Raw genomic sequence first — 23,340 nt, forward strand, 5'->3', positions numbered from 1 at the left:
TTAGTATTAACTGTGTTATGGTTTATATCAGGTTTTGGGGTGAAAGAGATTGTATCCCAGTGCCATTCTGCTGTGTTCAGTGTTGCAAAATCGATCCTCTGCTCTGTAAATTCAAGTTAAAACCTGTTTTTCAGAGTTGAAAGATTAAGATCTAACTAGTTTGTGTAGAAAGAGTTGTTAAAGGTATCTCAACTTTACCATGTTGAAAATAATATTTTTAATTCCATCCTGTGGAGTCTTTACTGAAACACTGCGCCTTGCCACACATGCATCAAGAGAGACCAGATTTACAGCACTGCCTGATGTGGCTGTGACATTTCTCGACATCAGTTAATGACAGCAGAGAAGTTTAAAGTAGTTCATTATCAAAGTCAGGAAAATACCTGTGGCTCTGCAATAATGCAGCATCTGCGCACAATGGTTTCTGTCCAGGGAGCTGCTCTTCTTGCATGCAAATAATCAAGTTTTGATTAGCTGTATAAGTCATCATCTGTTGTTGAACTGAGACATGTGGGTGTGAAGTGGTATGAAGTTATTTTGTGTGATTGCTACCTGAGAGGGTGCTAAGGCAACAATTTGACTTCAGAGGTACTGATGCTGAAATGCTGTGCAGTTTACTTCTAGCTGCAGGTTGTCACAAATGTCTGCCGCGGTGTATCTGCTACAACCCCTTTCCTTCACTCCAGATTGCAAAATAACTGATAAAAAAAAATCAAAATAGAAACCTTTGTAGAGTTAAAGAAAGGAAATGTGTTTGTCCTGGTGGCCACATCATGTTGGGTGCCTATAGGTGTGATAGGCTGGAGATGTGAACTGTCAGAACAGTGATGATTCAGTCGTCAAGTTTCTTCCCTAATGTTTCTATAGCAAGACTTACGGAAAAGAAACTCAACCTGTCATATATGTGTAACATCTTTAAGCGTTGTATCACTATAGTGAGGAATAGCTCTCACATTTTACTCTGATGCCTAAACAGTAGGTTAGTATTTAGATATGACAAGAAGTCGGGATATGCCATCTTGTCCTGGCTATATTCCCCAGTTTTGTAGTCCACAACTGCACTTTACTTGCTGATAATTATAGAAGACATTTGATGCCTGTGCTCTATCTGTGGAAAGAAAAATCACTTGCCCATCATAGATCTGCTGTAACCTTCTAGTTGGGTTATAACTATTTGTAGACAATCAAGAATGTCAGAATTGCTTTTGTGCAATGGGGTGTATATATAAGTATATAAATACATATACATACAGCATAAAGTTTTACATAGTATATGCAAAATCTGATTTTTTTTTTCCCTGCTGCTGTTCATCTCTGCTAAGAAATTATAAAATAGATTACAGTTTTCTGAAAAAATAGAGCCTTTTCACACTTTGTACCCTAAAGATAGCAAAATGGTTTTCTGTTAATTCTGTAGAGCTCTGCCTGCAAACTCTCACATCTTCAGTAGAAGGTACAGCTGGTCCTAATGGGAAGTTACTATTTTTTTTAGAGCCTTAAAGGAAGGGGGTGGTAAGATTGGTTTCTGCATAGCATAAGGAGTGACTTCACACATTCACACGTACAACTTCCAAAATAGTTTTCTTCAAAGAGAGGAGATTTAGACAAGATATCAGGAAGAAGTTCTTCATCCCCTGTGAGGGTGGTGAGGCACTGGCAGAGGTTGCCCAGAGAAGCTATGGCTGCCCCATCCCTGGCAGTGTTCAAAGCCAGGTTGGATGGGGTTTGGAGCAACCTGGTCTAGTGGAAGGTATCTAGGGGGGTTGGAACTGGATGAGCTTTAAGGTCCCTTCCAACCCAAACCATTCCATGATTGTACAATTTAGGCTTGGGGCAGTGACGGGCAACAGGCTTCCATGCACAAAGGAGATAGTTGCTCTTGTTTTCTGTGAAGTATGACCCTCTTAGTACTGTTCCTCCAATGATCCCAGGCTAGTCAATTCACATGGGTCTTTAGTTAGGAGTATCTTGCTTGCTAAATTTACACACTTGTACTCCAGAGTGTTGAGCAATTTAAATTTGCTTTGAGAGGTTATTTTAGTCAAATTTAAGTTTGAATGTTTGAGTCATTCTGTAAATCATATAAACTAGAAAAAAAAATCAACCCAAGCAAGTAACATCTCACAAACCTTAAAGCACTTGAAAGCATGCCATAGGAAGGCACCAAACATTGGTGCCACCATTGCTGCCTAGAGTATCCTGTACTGCAACAGAAGTATCTCTAACGTTTGTAAATGCTTTCTTTCATTCTTACCCTCTTATGTCTGTATCTTCTGCCAGCAAAAGCCAAATCCAAGTGCGGTGCTACATTCTTCCCTTGCGCCAGTGGGATCCACTGCATCATCGGCCGTTTCCGGTGCAATGGCTTTGAGGACTGTCCCGATGGCAGCGATGAAGAGAACTGCAGTAAGTGCAAGCCCACCTGACTTCTGTCAGCTAATTAATAGAACTTAGAAGGGAAGCATTTGTTAGCCTTCAGTTTCTGAGTCAAATATTCTCCCTGTTATTCATGATCCCAATGATCCTTGTGGTTTTCACCTGTTTTTTGTTTGTTTTTTTTTTTTAAAGGTACAGTTCAGTCTTGGTGTGTATATAATGCCTATATGATACTTAAGGCGCGTTTAACTTTGAAATGAGATTTAAGCTGACTGTTTGACTTTGAACAGCTTCTCTGCACTCAGATGTATCTCAAGTTAGCCAAATATTTATTGTGAAAATTTAATTTTTATTTTCTGGGTTTTGTCACTGAAGAATGTGACTTACTTGTTCAGTATCATTTAGATTTCTCTGTTTATGTGTGTTCTCAAACAGTAAAAACCCAAAGGGTTATTTAGTGAATCTCTTTGAAGGAAGGGGTTTTCAAATTCAGATGTGCCTGCCAATCCGCTAGTTTGAGGTGGTGTTCAGCATCTTGCAGGGAAGTTCACAGCAGAGAGATCATCTGAAATACCACTTGACTTGGGCTAAACCCTCTTGAGTGCATATGTAGATCATTTGTATATGTAACTCTAGCAGGGATATATCGTAGCAGTGAGGAAAGGTTGTGTTCAAACCAGCAGCTCTGTTGCTATTACCAGGAGCTGGTAAAAGCATGGGTCTGTAGGCAGAAACTTGCAGCAGATATTTAATGACATTTAAAGGTCAGGAGGAGGACACCGCATATCAGCTTTCAAAGATAACAGAAGGGAAAAATCTTTATAGTGATATGTCACTGTCTGATTCTTGGAGTTCTTGCTTTTCTTGTTTGTGTGCTTTCCCCAATGTCATGAACATCTCAAGGTGCCATCTGTTGTTGGCCTGGTTTGGGCCCTGCCAGGACTTTGGCAGTGAGATAGCACCTCTGCAGAGCAAGTGAAGCTAGAGAAATAAGATTGAAGGCTAAGGAAATGACTTTGGGTTATACTTTAAAAAGTGGACTAGAAAGACGTTTCAACAAAAGTGTTTTGTGTATCCTTGAGGTGGTGGACTGACAAGTGGCAGATCTCAGTTGAAAATGCACCAGAGTTGGTTATGAATTACATAAATTCCCATGAGCTTGTAGTATATAATAGCTCCAATGGGACCTTGCAGCTGATAATAACATGCTGCTGATCTCCCTGTTTCCCTGTGCCTTTTAAGCATGCATTTGGCATTTTCTGGTATATCCAAGTGTCTGATCTCTGTTTTGCTTACTTAGAGGAGCAACACTGTAGGTCCTAAAGTGACCTGGAAAATTAATATGCTATGCAAGTGCGCAGTGGTTTCAGACCGAAGGACACTCGGCATGTTCATGATAAATGTGCTTTGGGGGAGCTAGAGAATTGGGGGTGTTTGTTATATATGTTGCAGGTTGTATGCAAGGCAGACTTTAAGGTTTGCTTTTTAGATGACTCTTTAAAGAAAGATCTGACCTCAAAGAATAAAAAATAGGCAGTAAGTATTTCGGCATTGTAGCCCCCTGTGTTATTGTGGCAGAGAAGCACTTTGAAGCAGATAAAGCATCTAAACAGCTTTAAGATTTTCAATTGGAAAGTTGCATTCTGTTTCAGTTGTCTTATTACCAAAAACTGGCAGGAGTTCAGATAAGAGTGCCAAAAACAATTAAGGGACAGAGAGATTGATTTATGAGGAGATACTAAAAACTGCTCAGTTATGCATATCTCTGCTAAGTGATGACGGTGTTGGAAGTTGAGGCTGTATATGTGCTGCATATGAAGGATGCAAATGCTGTTCAAGAAGGGATTATGTAGTTACATATGTTGGGCTATAGCTAAGAGTAGAGGGATGAAATTAGAAAAGAGAAAATTAAGATGAATATCAAGAGGACCTCCTTGACAGTGAGATGCATTGATGCTGTGATGTAATCTGCTAGAAGTATTGAAAACTGCACTGCTTGAAGCTTTAAATGGACCTAGACATAGCATCCTGAAGAATGTTTACTACTGGGTTTGGAATGGGTGAGAAGACTGTTCTACCTAAACAAGTCTGCTTTAATACTGTTCTGGTTTTGCTCTGTATGCAACACTGGGCCTTATGTGAAAGGATTTTCTGGGTGCTACTGTAATGTGCCTGCATGTTACCCTTAAGAGGGGTTGAAACTCAAACACTGAAAAATTGAAAAATATCTACATTGCCACCTACAATTCAAAACAGTGAGGAGAATGGGGAAGGTAGAAAAAGACAGAAGCAGAGGTAAATAAAGCACAGCTTAGCAGTTCTCAGCCAGGGTTGTTGGCTTTTAGTCTGAAACTTGAGCTAGACAGTTTGTTGCAATAGGAAGCAGCAGGCAGTGTTTATGGTAGGCAGTGCTGCCCTCCATGTCTTCAGTGTGAGCAAATGCTGAGCAGTGATTGTGACAGGGGCTCTCGTGAGAGTGAACAGAAGGCTTATCACAACTGTGGGTGGACTGAATCCCTGCTAATGGTAATGAATCCTGCATAAATTAGGAATTTCATCTCTCTCTCTTTAGGGAGACAGGGTTGCTTTGATTGCCAAGCTACTCCCACATATTCAGCGAATTGACCAACTGTTGAGTTGTGACCTTTTGTCTTTGATTGCTGAAGGGCTGTTTCACTGCCTGGGTAAGAGAACCTCTAATGGAAGATTTCACTCTTTTTGCAGCAGCCAATCCCTTGCTTTGCTCTACTGCCCGATTCCACTGTAAAAACGGTCTTTGCATTGATAAGAGCTTTGTGTGCGACAGTCAAAATAATTGTCGAGACAACAGTGATGAAGAAAGCTGCGAAAGCCCCCAAGGTAGGCACTGGGGTTTGATTCTATTCTGCAATATTATCCCAACTCCAAATAATGCGGAATACAGGCTCAGTAGAAAATATGATTCTGTTGGCATTCTCTGTGGGCTAGAGCTGTGGTTTCTGAATTCTGCAGCTAATGAGTGAGATGTGGAGTGTGTGTGCACACGCTTCATGCTTAGTGCTCAGAAGACTGGACTCTTTTTCAGATGAGTATAAATGCACTTTTGCAGAAAGTATTTGTAATCTATGATCCAGTGCTCACTGAAGTTGCTGGGAATCCATTTAGTGGCTTTGAGGAGATGTATTGGACCCAGTGGGATGAATAGTAAAACTTTGGTTTGAAAGTAATTCAGTAGTCTGTCTGTTTACTAGATGAGTAAATCTGTGTAGGCTTAAAGCTTTATATTGTCGCTGCTCAGTTACTTCCTGAAAGGCGTGTTTGTGGCAGGACAAGTATGCAGTGAAAAAATTTATTCCTGCCTTGCCTTGGGTTTGTATTTAGAGAAGAGGATGAGGATGGCAAAGAAAACCTGTTTGAAATTAGTTGTGTATTAATTCTTGTGAGAATCATGGAATACTAGAATGGTTTAGATTGGAAGTAACTTTAAAGACTATCTAGTTCCAACTCGCTGCCATGGGCACAGACATATTCCATTAGACCAGGTTCCAAGCTCTGTCCAGCCTGGCCTTGAGCACTGCGAAGGATGGGGCATGAGCTAGGGAAATAAGGAACATCAGGCCAAAGGGGTAAAAGTTGAAAGATTCTAAATCTGCCCCCTTTTTAAATCAATAAAGGTTTGATATATCCAAATAATTGGAGACAGATTATTTTATAGGTTAGAAATAATCATATTTTATTTGCAGAGTTCTTTCTGTGGTTTGAAGCCAATTTTGTGCATATGTTTGTATCCACTTTTAAGTATCTCCATTTTAAGAATCTCAGTGCAATGTCTTTTTTTTTTTTTTTCTTTCCTTTTTAACTTATAGTAGCAGTCTACATGTGGTGCTCCTCCATTTGTTTTCTGTAACTTAATACTACAGTATGTTATAAAACATGAACCATATATAAATGATTTGAGGTTAGCAAATGATTAGGCAGCCTCAGAAGATTAATGTGGGTGCTAGGGTTTCTTGTTTGGTTTCTTTTTCTGTTTTTTGCTCCTTTGGCTTCTGAAGCGTAGAGCAGCAGTGTTGTTTTCCAAGGTTGGGATGAGTGCTTCCTCTGCAGATTAATTGCCTGGCTTGCCTCCAGTTTGATTGTTGTCATGACAGTCTGCTTTTGGAAGTGACTGTCAAGCTCATGAGAAGAAAAGAGCTGGATTTCATGGAGTCGTTACTTCTGTCTTTATCTTTGGTCCTTCTGGAAAGTCAAGATTAATAAGAGGGTTAAGCAAAGTAATTCTGTCTGATTCTAAACCCAGGAAAGAAAGAGCCCCCAAGAAAGAAGGAACTCTCTCATTAGGACTAGAACTTTTTGAGCTGGTTTATTTTGGGGGGGGTTTGGGGTTTTTGGTTGGTTGTTTTTTTTTGTTTTTTTTTTTTGTGTTTTGTGTTTGTTTTGTTTTTGTTGTTTTTTTTTATTATTAGTATTAAAAGAGTCCAAGTACAGAGTTGGGAGTAAGGAGCTCTCAAAAGGAATTGCTGGTTGTGAGGAGTGTGTGTGATTGCGTTTGGTGGCTTTAGAGCCTCCCTGAACTGCCATTTCACCATCTGTAAGTGGATGAGTCTTATGTACCTGTCTTTCACAGCAAGGATTAAACAGTATAACATGCTCTGCTTCCCATCAGAATGTAAATGACAATTCCCTCTGGTTTTTGCAACTATGGGTATGTCTGTCCTGGCTGCCAAACACAACAACTGCTTTGTGTTAATAGGGATTTAGAGACTGCTGTGGACAGTCTTTCATTTCTTATAATTCTTTATACAGCAGATCTAATTACTGTAATTACAGTGTGTTTTGTGTTAACACAGTACCCAAGGTCATTAGCTAGAACTCAAGTGTTCTGGGTACTTAGGGACAGAGCAAAGCAAATCTGTAGGGTATTATGAAAGCAAGATAGAGGGTTTTCTTCCCACTAGATGTGTTGCCATGTTCAGTGTAATAGAGTGTAGTCTGACATACAAGATAGAAAAATAGCGCGAGGGTAATCTAAAAATGTGTTGATTTAGACATCACCGAGCTTCTGAACCACTGTATGATAGTGTCATTATCGCTATTTAACAGATGGAGAAGAGGGGGCATAGATCAACTAAACAAAATGCTCCCAGAGAATGACATCCTGGTTGGTAGGAGCAGAGCTTCATCTGTGCCTGTCTGCTTCAGGGGGATGTTGTGAGAGTTAATCAATGTTTGCAAACTGTTTTGAGATACTATAATAACATGTGGAATAGAAGTGTGAATTATTAATTGGTACTTTGCTCTCCTGCTCTTGGGTATACTGACAAGCTGTTTAAATTAACACCTTTTCCTACTCCTCCATGATCTTCAAAGGCCTCCTTTATCCTACTGTCGTACGCTCCAGTAGCATATCGGTTTGGGTTGTATCAGATACTCCTCCATGCATAAAGATCCTTTCAGTCAAGAAGGGTCACTGCAGGCTAGGAAAACAGGAATGTGACCTTCGGGGAAAATGTATTGACCTGGCTTTAACGTGGAACAGCTTAAAATGTGCCGTCCTTGCTGAATAACAGTTCTGCAAACAAACTGCAATTTGAGATGAGCCCGAAGTTGTGGGTTTATAAAGATTAACTTCAGTTGTACTTGGGGGTGGAATCACTGGGGAGACGGGGGATGGAATGGGGGGAGGGGAAAATTGTGGCCCCAGGATTTAGTTGTGAAAGTGGGAGAAGATCAAGTTTTTGAGAACGTGTTCCCACCCAGCTTTCTCCTTACCACTTATAACTGAGTGTTGTACACCTTGCAGAAGCTTTGTATGTTGTGAGAAAAGCATCGTTTTAAAAACTAGAACCATGAAAATTTAGCAGCAACTCAAATAATTCTGCTCTGATTCCCAACAGTAATTACTCATAGCTCTCGCCCCTGCAATGGTAAACTTCAGAGACGTTCCTTTAATCCCACCCCAGCTACACAATGGTTACCTCCAGTTTCCAGCATTGTAATAGTACAGTCTTTGTGTGGAATATAGTGTATTCATCTAAGTATGCACCTGAGTTTTGGGATTGGATAGAGGGTATAACTGCTTGGATTATCCACTTGAGTTGCATATATGAATTGCGCTTTCGAGGGGTTACTCCAGTTTTAACAACACTTGATTGGAAATTTCTGCTCTGGTTCTATACTTAATGGATTTTAATCCAGGGAAATTCCTTTTATTTAAAACTCCTTTTCATGGCCCTTTTGTTCTAAGTTTGCTAAGTACCTTTATCAGCTTTAACCACATTGCCTAGAAAAGGGGGCTTACTGCTGGAACCAGATGATCTTTAAGGTCCCTTCCACCCGCAAGCTTTTTATGATTCTATGAAAACCTTAAAAGGGTGTTTGTAGATCTGAGAGATGTCCAGCCTCTTCACATGATCTGCCTGAAGCTAAAAGCAGTTATCAGCAGGTGATGACTTGGGTAGTGTAAAAATCAGTTTTATGACCTAGGTCAAATCTTAGACAAGGTCACTAGGGGCTCACCATGTTTGTCAACACCGTTAACAGTGGGGAAAAAGGGGAAAAAAAACAGTCTGGCAGTAATTGCCTTGCCCTGAAAGCAGTTCATTGAAGGCAGTAATAACAACATGGAAGTAACTTTGTGTCTTCAGCTCATATTATGTCTGTTCTGTAGATAGGTGTACTTCTGGATGCTGGTGGTAGCCTTCCTGCAAGGTGCAGCTTACTCTCATGATGGAGGTGCTGTTCTTAATGGGAGTGACTTATTGGACTCTTGCTGTAATCCTTTTTTTTTTAATACGTATTTTTAGGTAATTCCAAACTCAGTATGTGCACGTAGTAACAGCTACTTTCAGTCAGTGGCTGATAAGGGAAGCTGGAAATTGAAGCTGTAAATGGGATGTTTTTTTTTTCTCACCTGTGCAGAAATGAAATATGAGCTCTTAACAGTTGTGTCCAGATATTTTTATCTTCACTTCATGACATTTATGTCAAATTAACAGTTCTAGATAAGGGTGATGACATGAGTGTGCAGTTTCTTTGCCTGTGCTTCAGAACTTCGAAACTAGGTGATAAAATGTCACGCTAGAGGAACACAGGTGTAAAATAAAGGACATTCTTTCTCCCCTTGTTCTTGAGGCTAATTAAATTCTCTCAAACTGTCATTAGTAAAAGAATTCCTTTCAAATACATTTTCCAAAAGTTTTTAACAGCATGTAGGTGTTTGAAATACACTATATACTTTGGCATGTCATGCTGTGTCCAGGCTACTGAATTGCATTAACTTTTCTTAGATATCAGTTTCATTTAATTAATTGTTCAGAAGCTTTCTCCTGCTGGATTGCAGGTGCCAGCCCCCAGTCTTTTTGCTGTCAATGGAGGGAATTCAAATAAAAGGCACAAATAATCATAGAATCATATAATGGTTTGGTTTGGAAGGGACCTTAAAGCTCATTCAGTTCCAACCCTCTGCCGTGGGCAAGGACACCTTCCACTAGACCAGGTTACTGAAAGCTCCGTTCATTAAATCTGCCCTCTGACAGTCCACAGCCATCCCCCCTTGTCCTGTCACTACATGCCCTAGTCAGAAGTCCCTCTCCAGATTTCCTGTACCCCCTTTAGGTATTAGATCCAAACACCTTGTATAAAAGTGTCTCTATCCAGATGTTGTAGCAGCTTAATACACAATCAATGCTGTAATTCACCTAAAGCAGCACATTTTCAGTGAAGGCAGTTCCCTAGAGCAGGGTCACCAAAGGTCTGTTGAAAAGTTTTACTGACATCTGCTCAAAAAGAATAAATGCAGTGACTCCAGGTCAGCCAGATGTCTCTGTAGATAGTAACTGTGATGATGAAATGCACTTGGCTCATGTCGATGGGGAGGAGAGCAGCTAGAAATGCAGAACTGAGATATAGGCAACTCCATGTGTGTGGGACCTCAATAGGCCTGGGCAGTTTTGTCTGTTAGTTTGAGAAATCCTTGCTTGGAGTAATTCTGTTTATTCTCAGTTGTTCCACTGTGCTGGCATTGCTACAGTTTTACTCAGCCTTACAGAAAATATGATTCTGTATCATCTTACAGGAGAAATAGTGGTATGGAAAACTGAATTTTGGAGGATGGTGGGATGTGTCACAACAGGTGGTATTTACATTAAAGTGAGTATACCAGCCTCCCTGGTTTTTCATGCTCGCTCCTGCCAAATGCTAGTCCCAGACAGGTCAGCGAGAGCATTAGCTTTCTGCAGCTGAAGCAAATGGCAGTTGTTTCCTTATTGCAGGTCATACTTCAGTGGCCATACCAATACGCTGTATTTACAGCAGAGAGTGAATTGCTTTAGGGTGATTTTTAATACCTGAGCAAGACACCAGCCAGGGTTCCTAAGAGAACCCTGACAAGAAACCTGGAGAAGGGCTTTTGACAAGGGCATGTAGTGACAAGACAAGGGGGAATGAATGGCTTTGAATTGACAGAGGAGAGAATTACATGAGATCTTAGGAAGAAGCTCTTCTCTGTGAGGGTGGTGAGGCCCTGGCAGAGGTTGCCAGGAGAAAGTCTCCTTCCAGACTTTGGATTAAGCCGAGATTCATCTTCAGCCAAGCATTTCTGTACCTGTAAATCTGTGAAGGATGAGGCTGTTGAATTCTAGCTTTCACTTCTTTGCTGCTCTTGCATTAAAACATAAAAAATCAGACCCAGAGTCTGATCAAGCCTCCTTGGAAGGCTGGGCACCACAGTGGATTTTCTTCCGCCTGCAGAAAATAGTGGTGAGACACATCATGCCAGTCTGTGGTGTGTGCTGTTCCCTGAGCTTGCCAAGCTAACTCATCCTCCTATCTGACATTACAAGATTCTGTACTAATTTTCTATAAAAGATCATACTAAAAATCCATATTTATGAAGGGTGCTAAAAATGTAAAGCAATTATATGGTTTTCAATTACATAAACATCAACATGCAATGAAAATTGTATGCCGAAAATAATTAATTTTCTGTTTATTTTTATTGTAGAGTCTATGCAAACAGTAAAACCTGGAGAACAAGCAGGGGGAGGAGTGCAGAGGGTACAGTGAAATAAAGTGCTTTTAGAATCTTCAAATTCAGTTGTCAAAGTAGGTATTGGCTGTTAAAGGAAGTAGCAGCCTGGTTGAGTGGGAAGCATTGTGTGCAGATGTCCTGTTCCTATCTATGTCCTGTTAAGTAGTGTTTCCACTAACATGTCCAAAGGTTGGAACAATGAGAGTAACTTTTCATGAGTCCTGAACACAGAGGTAGCAGCAATCAGAGCTTGCTGTTCATTTACCTGCTGTTGGCATGGTAAATGAACTTTGGCATTTTGGGTTAACATCGGCTGTATACTTGATTTTTATTTTAGAGGTGACAAATACAAAACTTGTAACTTCTAAGAGCTTTATAAGAGTTTTCTCAGGGTTGCCCAGAGAAGCTGTGGCTGCCCCATCCCTGGCAGTGTTCAAGGCCAGGTTGGATGGGGCTTGGAGCAACCTGATCTAGTGGAAGGTGTCCCTGCCCATGGCAGGGAGTTACAACTGGATGAACTTTAAGATCCCTTCTAACCCAAACTACTCTGTGATTCTAAGTTTTTAAACTCATCTGAAGAAAATAGATATCATTAATCATTTCTGAATGTTATCTGTCACCTGAAGTGCACCAGCAAGTCACTGTGGGTTCTGGGCACTGGTACTGAAATAAATCCTTCAAGGCTTCAAAGCAGAAGCTTTCAAGTCTTTATTTATTCTAATAGCATTATTGCATCACCGTAAATACAGTGACTACCAATTAGTTGTTAAGTGGAAGCAATTTTGAGGAATTTTTGCTAAGAGGTTAGGAAACTTGTTAACTGCATGAAAGCCTGTGGGAATTAAAGACTAGCTTGTTTCATTTGTTCAACTGTTTGTTCTTAAATCATCATTACCCTTTGACTCCAATATGCTGAACAGCTGGCAAACACCAACCGTGTTTTAGTGATGAGTGTTCAAGAAAATGCTTTTAAGATTTCTTTAGGCAGGTTTTTCCATGTTAAATGATGCTTGTGATTTACAGAAGACTCAGGGCTAAGAGTTTTCTTCGAGAAGAGTTTTCTGAACTAACACTTGAACTGTTTTGTCAGTTAACTTTGGAGTCCATGGTGGCTGGAGCCTTGCTGGCTGGTTTGCATGGAGGTGATTTGGACTTGGCTTGAGGGAAAGGGATCATTCTGTGCAATTAAATGGAAACTCTGCAAGCTATTTGACACTGATGCATGTAAGAACCCATAGCTGCAGGAATATGGTATGAGAGAGTATCCTTATGGGAAGTGACTGACTGACTTGCTGTCAAATTTATTTTCCTTTTTTCACACTCTAGAAGCAGAAAGCAGTTAAGCATGTGATTTCACAAATGCAATGCTGAGTGGGAATTTTATCTTTGCTTAGTAACTGTATGGTTGTGATCAACCAGGAAAAGGCAGATGAGAAGACCTCATATTCTGCTCAAAAGCTAACAAATTCCAGCCTTTTTTTTTTTTCCCCCTGTAGTTTTTCTTGCTTTTAAAGCCAAATTTGTCTGACCAGATTGGAACAGGTATGTTGGTGATTGGTTTGATAGAGATATTCTTGAGAGATGTCAGAGACAGCAAGGTGGCTCCAGCAGGTATGATGCCAGGTTGGATGGGGCTTTGAGCAACCTGGTATAGTGGAAGGTGTCCCTGTCCATGGCAGGGGGTTGGAACTGGATGAATTTTAAGGTCCCTTCCAAACTAAACCATTCTGTGATTCTTTGAAAGGACTGAAGCAGTTGTTGTGATAAAAATAAGACATGATGGCAGTGAGCAGAGCCCGGCTTTCTAATAGTTGGAGATCATCATAGGCAGGGGCTTAAGCCATGCTCCTACTTTTTTTTGTTTTGTTTGGGTTTTTGTTTTGTTTTGTGAAAGGATCACTTGGCTGTAATGTTGTCATTATCTACTGTGAGCCTGCTTGTAGAATTAGGCTGAGATGGTGGAAACCTGCTGACGCCCGATCAGTTTTGTGGTAAGTCAGCTGCCAAGGTTTACATTCCTGAGCCTAAATTCTTGCTCTTTCCATTCAGTTCATAGTACAAGTATGATCAAATCAGTGAGTGTTTGCAGAAGCCACTTCTGGTCCCTTCTTTGCTTTCCAGACTGCCTTTTCCACCACCTCTTGATAGATAAATCCCAGAGAGCTGATGATTACTTGGCAGCCATGTGAGATTAGATTCTATTCATGACTGATAATTGCAAGAAAATATTCAGAGAGTATCTTCTTGGCCAAGCTGGATGTAATTCAAGACTCTGTGTGAAGGACTGCTGGCTGGAGGTGCTTAAGGACATGTGTAGAAGTGGTATCATGAGCTTGTATATGGGAGAGAGATCATAGCACGGTACCTTTGCAAGCTCAGGTCTGAGGTGGAAACCAAGTGAAATGGAAAAACACTGTGAAATGAGTTAGCCCTTGACTAATGAATTTTCCAGGAAGCTACAGGGCTGCTTTTGCTCTGTGCCTTTCTTGTCTGCACATCAATTATGTGGTGAGTCGTTCCAGAAATCCTAGTGCAGGTACGGAATAGAGAAAACATACTGAACCTGTTCCTGTGCTTCTTCATTTATTGTTTCACTCTCACAGTGTTTTCTACAGTGTCTTGTTAGAAAAATTTTTCAAGCAGTTTATTGATGTTTTGTTTATAAATTTCATTTGATTGTTTTTTTTTTGTTTTTGTTTGTTTGATTTGTTTTTGTTTTTTTTTTTAGTTGTTGTTTTTTTTAATTGCCATCTTTCCTGTAGGGTATCAGGGGCTTTTCCTCCTTTTCCTCACTTGTTTGTGTTGTTTGTTTGCTTTCTGGTTTCTTTCTCTCTTCGGTTTTTGTATCACACTCTTCATGCATTCTGTCTCATCCCTGGCAGTGTTCAAGGCCAGGTTGGATGGGGCTTTGAGCAGCCTGGTCTAGTGGAAGGTGTCCCTGCCTGTGGCAGGGAGGTGGGAGCTGGATGAGCTTTAAGGTCACTTCCAACCCAAACCGTTCTGTGGTTCTGTGTTTGGTTTTGGCTTTTCTGGAGATAACAAAAGGAGGTATACGTTAAGCCACGTACAGATGTTAATCCACAATCTACAGTTAAAATACTACAAAGTTTTATTCCCTGTTCAGGTAAATCTTTCCTACTCAATCATTGTTTCATATTTTATTGTCACCCTGGAAGGGCATGAGGTGATTTACACTTAAAACACAAACCTCAAAAACCCCCTATATGGGAGAAATCATACATCTCCCTGACTGGATATACATTCCGTTTTGTTCTACCCAGCTCTATGAGGTACCACATCTCTGCCCTCTCCCATACAAGTGCCAGACAGTGGGCCTCTATGGGAGCATTGGCAGTTGGCAATACAGTATACATAGTAAATGTGTGTTTTACAGAATCACAGACTGGTTTGGTTTGGAAGGGACCTTAAAGCTCATCTAATTCCAACCCCCCTGCCATGAGCATGGACACCTTCCACTAGATCAGGTTGCTCCAAGCTCTGTCCAAGCTGGCCTTGAACACTGCCAGGGATGGGGCAGCCACAAAATCCACAAAGCTATTAGTGTTGATGAAAATACTTCTTGATTATAATTTCATAAGAGTTTTAATATTAAAATTTTAATGGTGTACACAAGTCACAATCAGGTGTGAAAAGGAGTCAACTTCTGCTCCAGTTGTGCTGAAGCTGTTAGAGCAGGAATTTTCTTCCTGCCTGTTTTACCACATGATCTATACTGCTTATATTTTATGGCCTTGATTTATAACGTTTGTTAGGAGTTTCTCGGACATGGCAGCAAATGTGGCATTGTGGCAGTGGATGTGCAGAGCAGGAGCTGCATTAGTAAACCAGCCCACTCATGTATATTAAAGAAGAGGAGGGAGAGGAAGCCCTTAGCAGTTGGTTTGAGTGCAGGCTGCTGCCAGCAGTTGTTGAGAAGTATTCCTCAGTGATACCCGGGAATAGTGCTTTGGAGTAAAATCTCCCTGGGTTTTTGATGCTTTTCAACTACAAGTCTTTGTCATTTGCAAAGGGTGGAGCTGTTCTCACAGTGCTTTTCCCCAGGCTTTTCGGCTGTGGAAGCTGACTGAGGCGAAAGGGGAGGGAGAACAAGAAAATAATTGGGCTTTTTCAATTCCTTCCTTTCCCAGGGCTACAGTACTGCCTCTCCAAAACTGTTACATTAATGCCTGATGGCAGTTGCTTCTGTCATTGCAAATACAACATACTCTGTCTCCTCCTGATAGTTAGAATCGTAGAATCGCAGACTGGTTTGTGTTGGAACGGACCTTAAAGCTCATCTAGTTCCAGCCCCTGCCATGGGCAGGGACACCTTCCACTAGACCAGGTTGCTCCAAGCCCTGTCCAGCCTGGCCTGAATCAAACCTTTACCTTTCTTTTTCTCTTTTGCATACAGAACAAACTCTCTGGTTCTTTATTTTCCTAAATAGAGGAGTGGACTTCTCTCAGCTGTTGAGGGTGATGGCTGATGTTTAGATTGGAGAGCTCTGCCCTGCACTGGGCTGCTTCTGCTCCTTCTGTGAACTGTATAGTGAACGTGCCCCCTGCATTTATGAACACGGCATCCCATCTGCATTTTTTTATGAAGATCTCATGGACCAGTTGCTGAGTCTTTTTAACTAATTCTCTTGGAAGAAGGCTCTGCTTTGCTTGAGGTAGGATTTACGTAGTGCTGAGCTTGTCTTCTGGCTTGTTACTTTTTCGGTGGTTAGATCAAGCTGAATTCAGGCCATTCTGTCATTAGGAACTTCTTAAACTACTGCTTTATGCCTTCACCTTTAGATGTCAACCTTTCTGTTGATGTTTTCTGTGTGGTTCAACCTGTCCTGATCTTCTGTCCTCTGTGTTCTATCTGTTGCGGGTTTCTATTCCCCCCAAGTCTTGCATGTTTACATAGGTGCTTCATTTCAGAGGAATACAGGAGGGATGCAGATGTTATGACTTCATTTTTTATATTATTTATTTTACTGTTTGGGCTTTTTTGATCTCTGGAATTCAAAATGATCAAATAAGAATTCTCTTTCATTTTTCTTGGCACCAGTTTCTCTCTCCATGGATGGAAGTGGCTGAGGTTGGTTCTCACAGAGTCAGTGACTGGTAAATCACATGAATCCATCCTCAGTCCAGCTGAATTTATTACCTATTTCTGGTTTTGCTGGATCTCAATTTTTAAACCTTTCTTCCGCTCTGCGTAGTTCACATTTAGCTGTTGCGGGTGAAAGGCAGCTGTGCCACAGACTCAGCAAGTATTTCACAGCATCTTAGACACTTTCAAGTAGCATGAAAATTATTTCAGGAAGCAGAAGCATGTTTTTACTTGCCAGGTATTATGTGAAATGTCCAGAAAAATGATCTGGTTAGGAGACCTTCCTTGGGAGGGGAGGAGGAGAAGAGAAAGATATCAGCTGTGTATTTTTTACTGCTTTGAAACAGCACCTCTTGCAGCTTACAATGTGCTTAAACTTGTCTGCTTACTGACTTGTTTGTTCCATTTCAAACCTGGATATAATTAACATAACTTTATAAACATGAGTGTTTAGAAAAAGGGTACGACAACCTGAGGGACCTTGTTCTTCAGGGTGTTACATGGCTTTCTCTGGAAGTTCCTTTTGCAGAGTAGTTTATGTGCAGCTTCAAAGTATTTCTCCTGCGTAAGAACAATGTTAAGTATCTTAATTAGATAGATCAGGGTGCTTTTTTTAAATATATTTTAAAGACATTTTCCATGGTGAGACTTGAAGGTGATGTTTCTACAATTCCTTTGACTAAGCCATCAGGCTGTCATATTCTCCTGAACTGTATAAGTTACCTGCTGACATTATTTTGCTTTCAGGACATCTGATCAGATGAGATGAGGATTATACAGGTAGATCCAGAAGCTAGGTTTGAAATTGTTGAGAAGTGTTGGTGCTCACTGCCGTGTCTTTTACAGGAAGAGGGAAGGAGAAGCCTTGAGGGACAATGTTTATCGTAGAATCATGGAATGGTTTGCATTGGAAGGGATCTTAAAGCTTGTCCAGCTCCATACCCCTGCCACAGGCAGGGACACGTTCCACTAGACCAGGTTGCTCCAAGTCCCATCCAACCTGGCCTTGAACACTGCCAGGGATGGGGAAGCCACAGCTTCTCTGGGCAACCTGTGCAAGTGCATCACCACCCTCACAGGGAAGGACTTCTTCCTAACATCTAAATCTTCCCTCTGTCACTTTAAAGCCATCCCCCCCTTGAAACTCCTATCTGTTGTCATCTAAAAGTATTTACTATTACAGATTCTGTTGCCACTTCTGCTCTGCCTAAGTGTGCTTTACGTGAAGTGTGGGTTTGGTTCACTGAGGTAGACCTGTTGCCATAGCAGGAGTCTTTAGTGCTAAAGTAGCACTTGTTCCTCCAGGTCAGAGTGAAGTTCGCACTCTACACACCATGCAGCCAGTCACTGCATCTTTTGCCATGTTGCATATAAATACACATTTTAAAAATGCTTTATGTAGGTTACCAGAGCGCAGGTCATTCACTCAGTGTTCTGTTAAGTGCATCCTACCTCTGGTTTTTCTTTGCAAAATGGCAAAAGCAAAATTGATGACAACAGCTTGCTCAGAAGAGGCATGTTCAGTAAGTTCAGAAGGCAAAGTGGGAGTCCTAAGAGCTTGCACAGAGAAACTGCTTTGTTCTCCATGAATGCTTAGTTCTTCTCATTTGAGTACCTTTCCTGAGGGCAGTGGGGTGCAGACTAAGGTAAATTGTAATTTGAGTCCTGTGAAAAGTGCCAAGTAATCTGCAACTCGGGTACTGAAACTTGAAATAAAGGGCTGTATTTCAATCAGTACCATGTGTTTTAATCTGAGATGAAGCCTTGAATATTGCGGAATCTGCTAGCATGCTGGTACAGCAGTGTTATCAATAAAAGCAGGCACTTAACTTGCTGAATTCATATTTCTGCAGTTTGCAGCAGCATTTTTCTTCCCTGTCTTCCTCCCTTCACAGTGTCACAGGCATCTCTGGAAACTCATTTACCCTAATCCTGTGTTTGACTCACAAGACCCAATGAGCTAATAGCTTGAGAATAAATTGCTGTAGCAATTGCATTCATAAATATCATGAACAGCTTCCTGAAAATGGTGTTTAATTACTTGAGACAAAGCTTTCAAAACATTAAAACATCTTAAAAATAATTACTTGGCTAAATCAATGAGGTTCTGTGAATACGTTTCATTTTTCATAACCCTCTGTTTTTTTCCCTTTTCAGAAAATGGTCAAGGAGCCTGTATTAAAAACTAATTAAATCTGCAGCGCAAGACACAGAAAATTCAGAATTTAATGCTAATGGATTTTTTTTTTTCATTTTGCAGATGATTGCTGCCCACTCACATGCACATGAGTACGCACATCGCTGGCATTTACAAAGAGCTGACTGTAAACTTTGGTATTCTTGGTTTCCAGGAGTTTATCTCACAATCACATTATGTAAATGTGTTTTGTAGTGGTTTGTTGTTTTGTTGTTTTTTTTTTAAACCTGAGCAGTTTAAAGTGAGAGTAAATGTCTGGAGCACTGCATGGGATGCATCCCGCAAAAGCATGGTGGAACTGTTTGTTCTGTTGAAAGAGCCATGGTGCTTGAATTTAATTTTAAAGGCTCTAAAGCATCTTGACAGAGTAAGACAAACGCGTCTGACTGTCTGGCAGTGGTGTTTGCCAGGTGAGGCAGTGTCTCACATGGCATTGTATGCATTGCGCTGAGGCAATTGCTGCCTTTCCTAAAGAAAGGCTGGCAGAGAACGGGTGAAGAGCAGCCCCGAGGAGAAGGACTTGGGGTGTTAGGTGAGGAGAAGCTCAACATGATCTGTAAATCATACTCTGATTCTCAGTGATAAAATGTCTGTGTTTGGTGAGGCTGTGCTCCTGTTGAAAATGTGTAGAAAGGAGTATGCTTGAAGAACAAGCACTTCTAGCTATCTGTTTAAAAAACACACACACACACACAAAAAAAACAAAAAACCAAAACAAAAAAACCCCAACCAAAAACCGCAGTGTTGGATCCCAAATTTTGGCTATCACATCACAGGATATGTCTGTTGAGGGGGTGATATTTGACAAAACCTTACTACCATTGCTTCTAGAGGCCTGATGCATTTGTTGTTGGTTGCATGTCTGATTCAGTATGAGGAGAAGATCCCGTGAAGCACCCCAGGGCCTGTAGCTCCGCTGGCTGGAGGGCAGCTCTGGGGAGTTCCCATGCCAGGTAGCTCATCTACCAAAGAAGTAGAAGAGAAACTTCATTAAAGCCTAGTTTGTGGGTGGTAGTCATGTATAGGCAGGAGCTGGTGGGGACAGGTGGTGGATGTGGGAGGAATTTAGTTTTACTGGGAGAACAGTGTACTTCTGTGAAGCTGCAGTGTATGGTACATGGTGCCAAAATGACTTTTTGTGAATGTTGTCAAATGCTTTTGGAAGTAACATACACAGACTTGTCCTGTCCTTCTCTGAACACAAATCCCTACTAGCTTTTCATGGGGATGGGGGAAGGGGATTGAATAGGCAGAGATGATTCAAGATCATTCTTCAAGGCACATGCATGTGTTTTTGACCTTTAAAGGTCCAGCGTCCGTGAATACTGATTTCAAAGCTTGCAGTGGGGGCTATTTACCAATCTTGTCCTTTTTAAAACAAAACAACACACCCTTAGGTGGGATTGATGCTCAGGTGGGAGGGGAAGTTCACCTGTCAAATAGAGAATTCTGTTTGGCAAAGAACTTTCCTCTGCAGGTCTGTGTTATGCCAAGAACATGGAGAATGGGGGCTTCTTAGCACTACTAGACTCATAGTTTGATTGTCACAGAATATTTAATGAGTGATACATGTAGCTTGAGTGTTGTGTTAAGTTTGGAAGTCTGTTCACTTTCATGTGGCTTTAAGCTTAGAGTGAAATGCAGTAACTTGGTGCCGCGTATGCCAGCCCCCAGTCTTTTTGCTGTCAATGAAGAGAATCCAAATAAAAGGCACAGATAGTCATAGTATCATAGAATGGTTTGTGTTGGAAGGGACCTTAAAGCTCATCCAGTTCCAACCCTCTGCCACAGGCAGGGGCACCTTCCACTTGACACTGCCAGGGATAGGGCAGCCACAGCTTCTTGGGGCACCCTGTGCCAGGGCCTCAGCATAGTCTTGCTGTCAGGAGAGTCTTGCTAGCTACAGCAGCAGTGTTGAGTAACACCTCCTGTCTTCTGCAATGACCACAAACGTGTGTTCCAGGGATCAGCAGACCCAGAGCAACTTTGCTGGTGGTCATTTCATATTCCATGATGCGGTTCATGCATATGCACCTCACCACTGCATTTTAACATCCAAGATGTTTTTTTTTTCCCCTCCTGGTCCGATACAGAAGTTGCTTTGAAAGGTGAGCCAATGTTTGGAATAATAATTCCCACATTTTTCTCCAGAGCTGCAGATATGTCTGTTTCGCCATATTTTTATGACTTGAAAATGGGCCACTTCAGTGATTCCCTGCGTAAAAATTGAGGTAGATTTTTCTCCAAATTACCCTTTAAAATTAGAAATGTCACACTATGAGTGTCAGAGTTGTGTGTAATATGCTGTGATGATAACCACCTGCCCTCTGTAATGGAGGAGTGAAATGTCTTGAGCTGTTACTGAGTAAGTCTATGCCTGTTTCAACAGCTTCTGTGTTCCCTTAGCACAGATAAAGAAGTCAGCTCTGGGCTGCATTGCTGCTGAGCTTTTCTGTTGTGTTACAGCCACTCCGTGGGGAATTATCAGCCTTTCATATATTTATACCATGCCAGGGTTATGTTAGTTATATTTGTAGTTTCTGTTTTGCAATTAATGCTGTGTTTGGTTTGTGTTTAAAACTGTTAGAGCAAAGGGATGATATTCTTCTCTGGGCTACATATAGAAAGCTCTGGAAATAACATGTTTGATTTTCAATCACAAGAACTTGCCATTGCCTGTGTCACTCCAGAGGATAATGTTTTCCCTTCTGGTTCCCATTATTATAATAGATGCATTCAGAGCATTCTGTTTCTGTCCATTAACATGCAATCATGTGATTGATTCTTGTATGTGAATTAGATACTTTTTTCCAAAGGAAATATGTATTTTACATGAGTTTTCCGTTCAAAGCACTGGCTATTTGACTTGCCAAGAGGAGATGTTTCTGTATCATGTGGATATTTTTATTGATCAGGATTTAGTGGGAGGCTGACTTGCCTTTCTGAATGGATCTCTTGTGTCAAGGAAAGCTGCTGACCAAGGGTATTTTTAGACATTGTTAATGATTCAGAGAATGTCCTGTCAAATAGTTTCTTTTCAGTTTTTTTTTTCTTTTCAGCATCACATCAGGTTAACGTTCAGCTTGTTGTGTCTGCATCCTTTGCGACTATGAATTCTTTGCATACTTTGGGATAAGCATCCATGCAAACCCTGTGGCTCTTGCTATTTCTGTACCTCTGTTTCTTTTGTTCCCTGATGGAAGGGGATAATACTGCCTCTGAACTACAGTAGGATTTTTAGAAGTGTAGCCAGCATCTGTAAAAATAAAGAAACCTAAAGCAACTTAAATACGAACAACCCCCTTTTTCAGCCCTGAAGAATTATATGGTATGCCCATGGATGATCAATACTGTCTTCCTTCAAACTGCCTTGTGCAAAGCTATAGGATTTATTTGAGACCATGATTCCAGAATCATTAATTCTGGGGCTGCATACTGTTTTATCAGCCAGTACAGATTTGACCAATATTTTTGGTTTTAGCCACAACACTGGGTGTAGGTCAGTTGGAGGAGGACAGATGATACCTATCAAGCTCAGTCTTCATAGTCGCTTGCTTTTAATAAATTTCTTATCCTAAACTATCACTTTGCATCATGTGAAACTGAGAATACCTGGGACACATTACAGTTTGTGGCCTCAGGACTTGTTCTGGGGAGGCAGTGGTTCAGCAGAAGACACCTAGTGTAGGAAGGGTATTGAAGCCCCATGGGTAAGTAGATATTCACTGCATGCTTTGTTTACTGCTATCCTAAGCTGAAGTAGGCCTCTGCTTAAGAGAGCTGCTGCTTTTATCTTCAGAGATGCAGAGAAGGATGTTTAAACATAATTTCTTTATCCTGAATGCTCCAGTCCCTTATGGCTTCAGAATTTAATGTGGTTTGTAGTATAGGCCAATTGCTAAGTAAATGAGAACATCCCAGCTGTTTCTGCCCATGGTTGCATTGACAGACTCCGGAGCAGGGTGTCAGTGATAGTCTTGTGATCTTAATCTGCTGTTGTACTGATTGTAATGTTTCCTCTGTAATAGAGCCTCTTCCTAGAGCTGGAAGTATTCATGGAGCCTTAGCTTCATGAATACATCCTCCAAGGAAGGGAGAGAGCCTTCTGGAGGGAGTTTGACATTTAGTCACACATTTGACAGTGTGACACTTGCGCAATATGTGGAGGTATTCCTTGCTGTTGAACTCCTTGATGTTAATGAGATGTTCTGCACTGTTGGCAACTGATTTGACAAGTCAAAGATGTTGTTTTTATGTTTAAAAATACTTCTCTACTATTGTATCTGGAGTATAAATACAGGGACAATCTGTCTATAGGCTTCCTGGCATACTTTAATTGTCACCAGAGATCATAAAAGTACAGATCAAAGAAAGCATCTTTGCCACTTGGGCCATCCTAATCAAAGAACTGAGAGATTGAAGTTCCTTGAACATCTGTGATTCTACTCTATGACTTGCAGCAAGATTTTGTCTCTATTTTTTTCCCCCCAACTTTTAAGATAGTCATGCTTCCTCATCTTCCAAGGATGTAGTTGGAGATTATATCAATCATTTGTTGATTGATTACTTAATCGTAGAATCACAGAATAGTTTAGTTTGGTTTGAAGGGACCTTAAAGCCTTAGTTATTTTTTACATCATACATCTAAAAGTA

The 23,340-nt window shown here is 40.9% G+C and overlaps 1 protein-coding gene across 3 annotated transcripts in view; it reads left to right on the forward strand.

Moving 5' to 3' along the window:
* LDLRAD3 (low density lipoprotein receptor class A domain containing 3) overlaps positions 1–23,340 on the forward strand; it is an 88,710-nt gene that overhangs the window by 38,392 nt on the left and 26,978 nt on the right. For 2 of the 3 annotated variants that reach the window (XM_062620279.1, XM_062620282.1), the window contains 2 exons: positions 2,281–2,406; positions 5,101–5,235. In XM_062620279.1, coding sequence (XP_062476263.1) covers positions 2,281–2,406; positions 5,101–5,235 — 261 coding nt within the window. The remainder of the gene's footprint in view (positions 1–2,280; positions 2,407–5,100; positions 5,236–23,340) is intronic. The other variant, XM_062620280.1, reaches the window with a different exon arrangement.

This window comes from Pezoporus occidentalis, unplaced genomic scaffold (genome assembly GCF_034315485.1).
Source record: "Pezoporus occidentalis ecotype Australia unplaced genomic scaffold, CSIRO_AGI_Poc_V1 ctg22, whole genome shotgun sequence".
Taxonomy (NCBI): domain Eukaryota; kingdom Metazoa; phylum Chordata; class Aves; order Psittaciformes; family Psittacidae; genus Pezoporus; species Pezoporus occidentalis.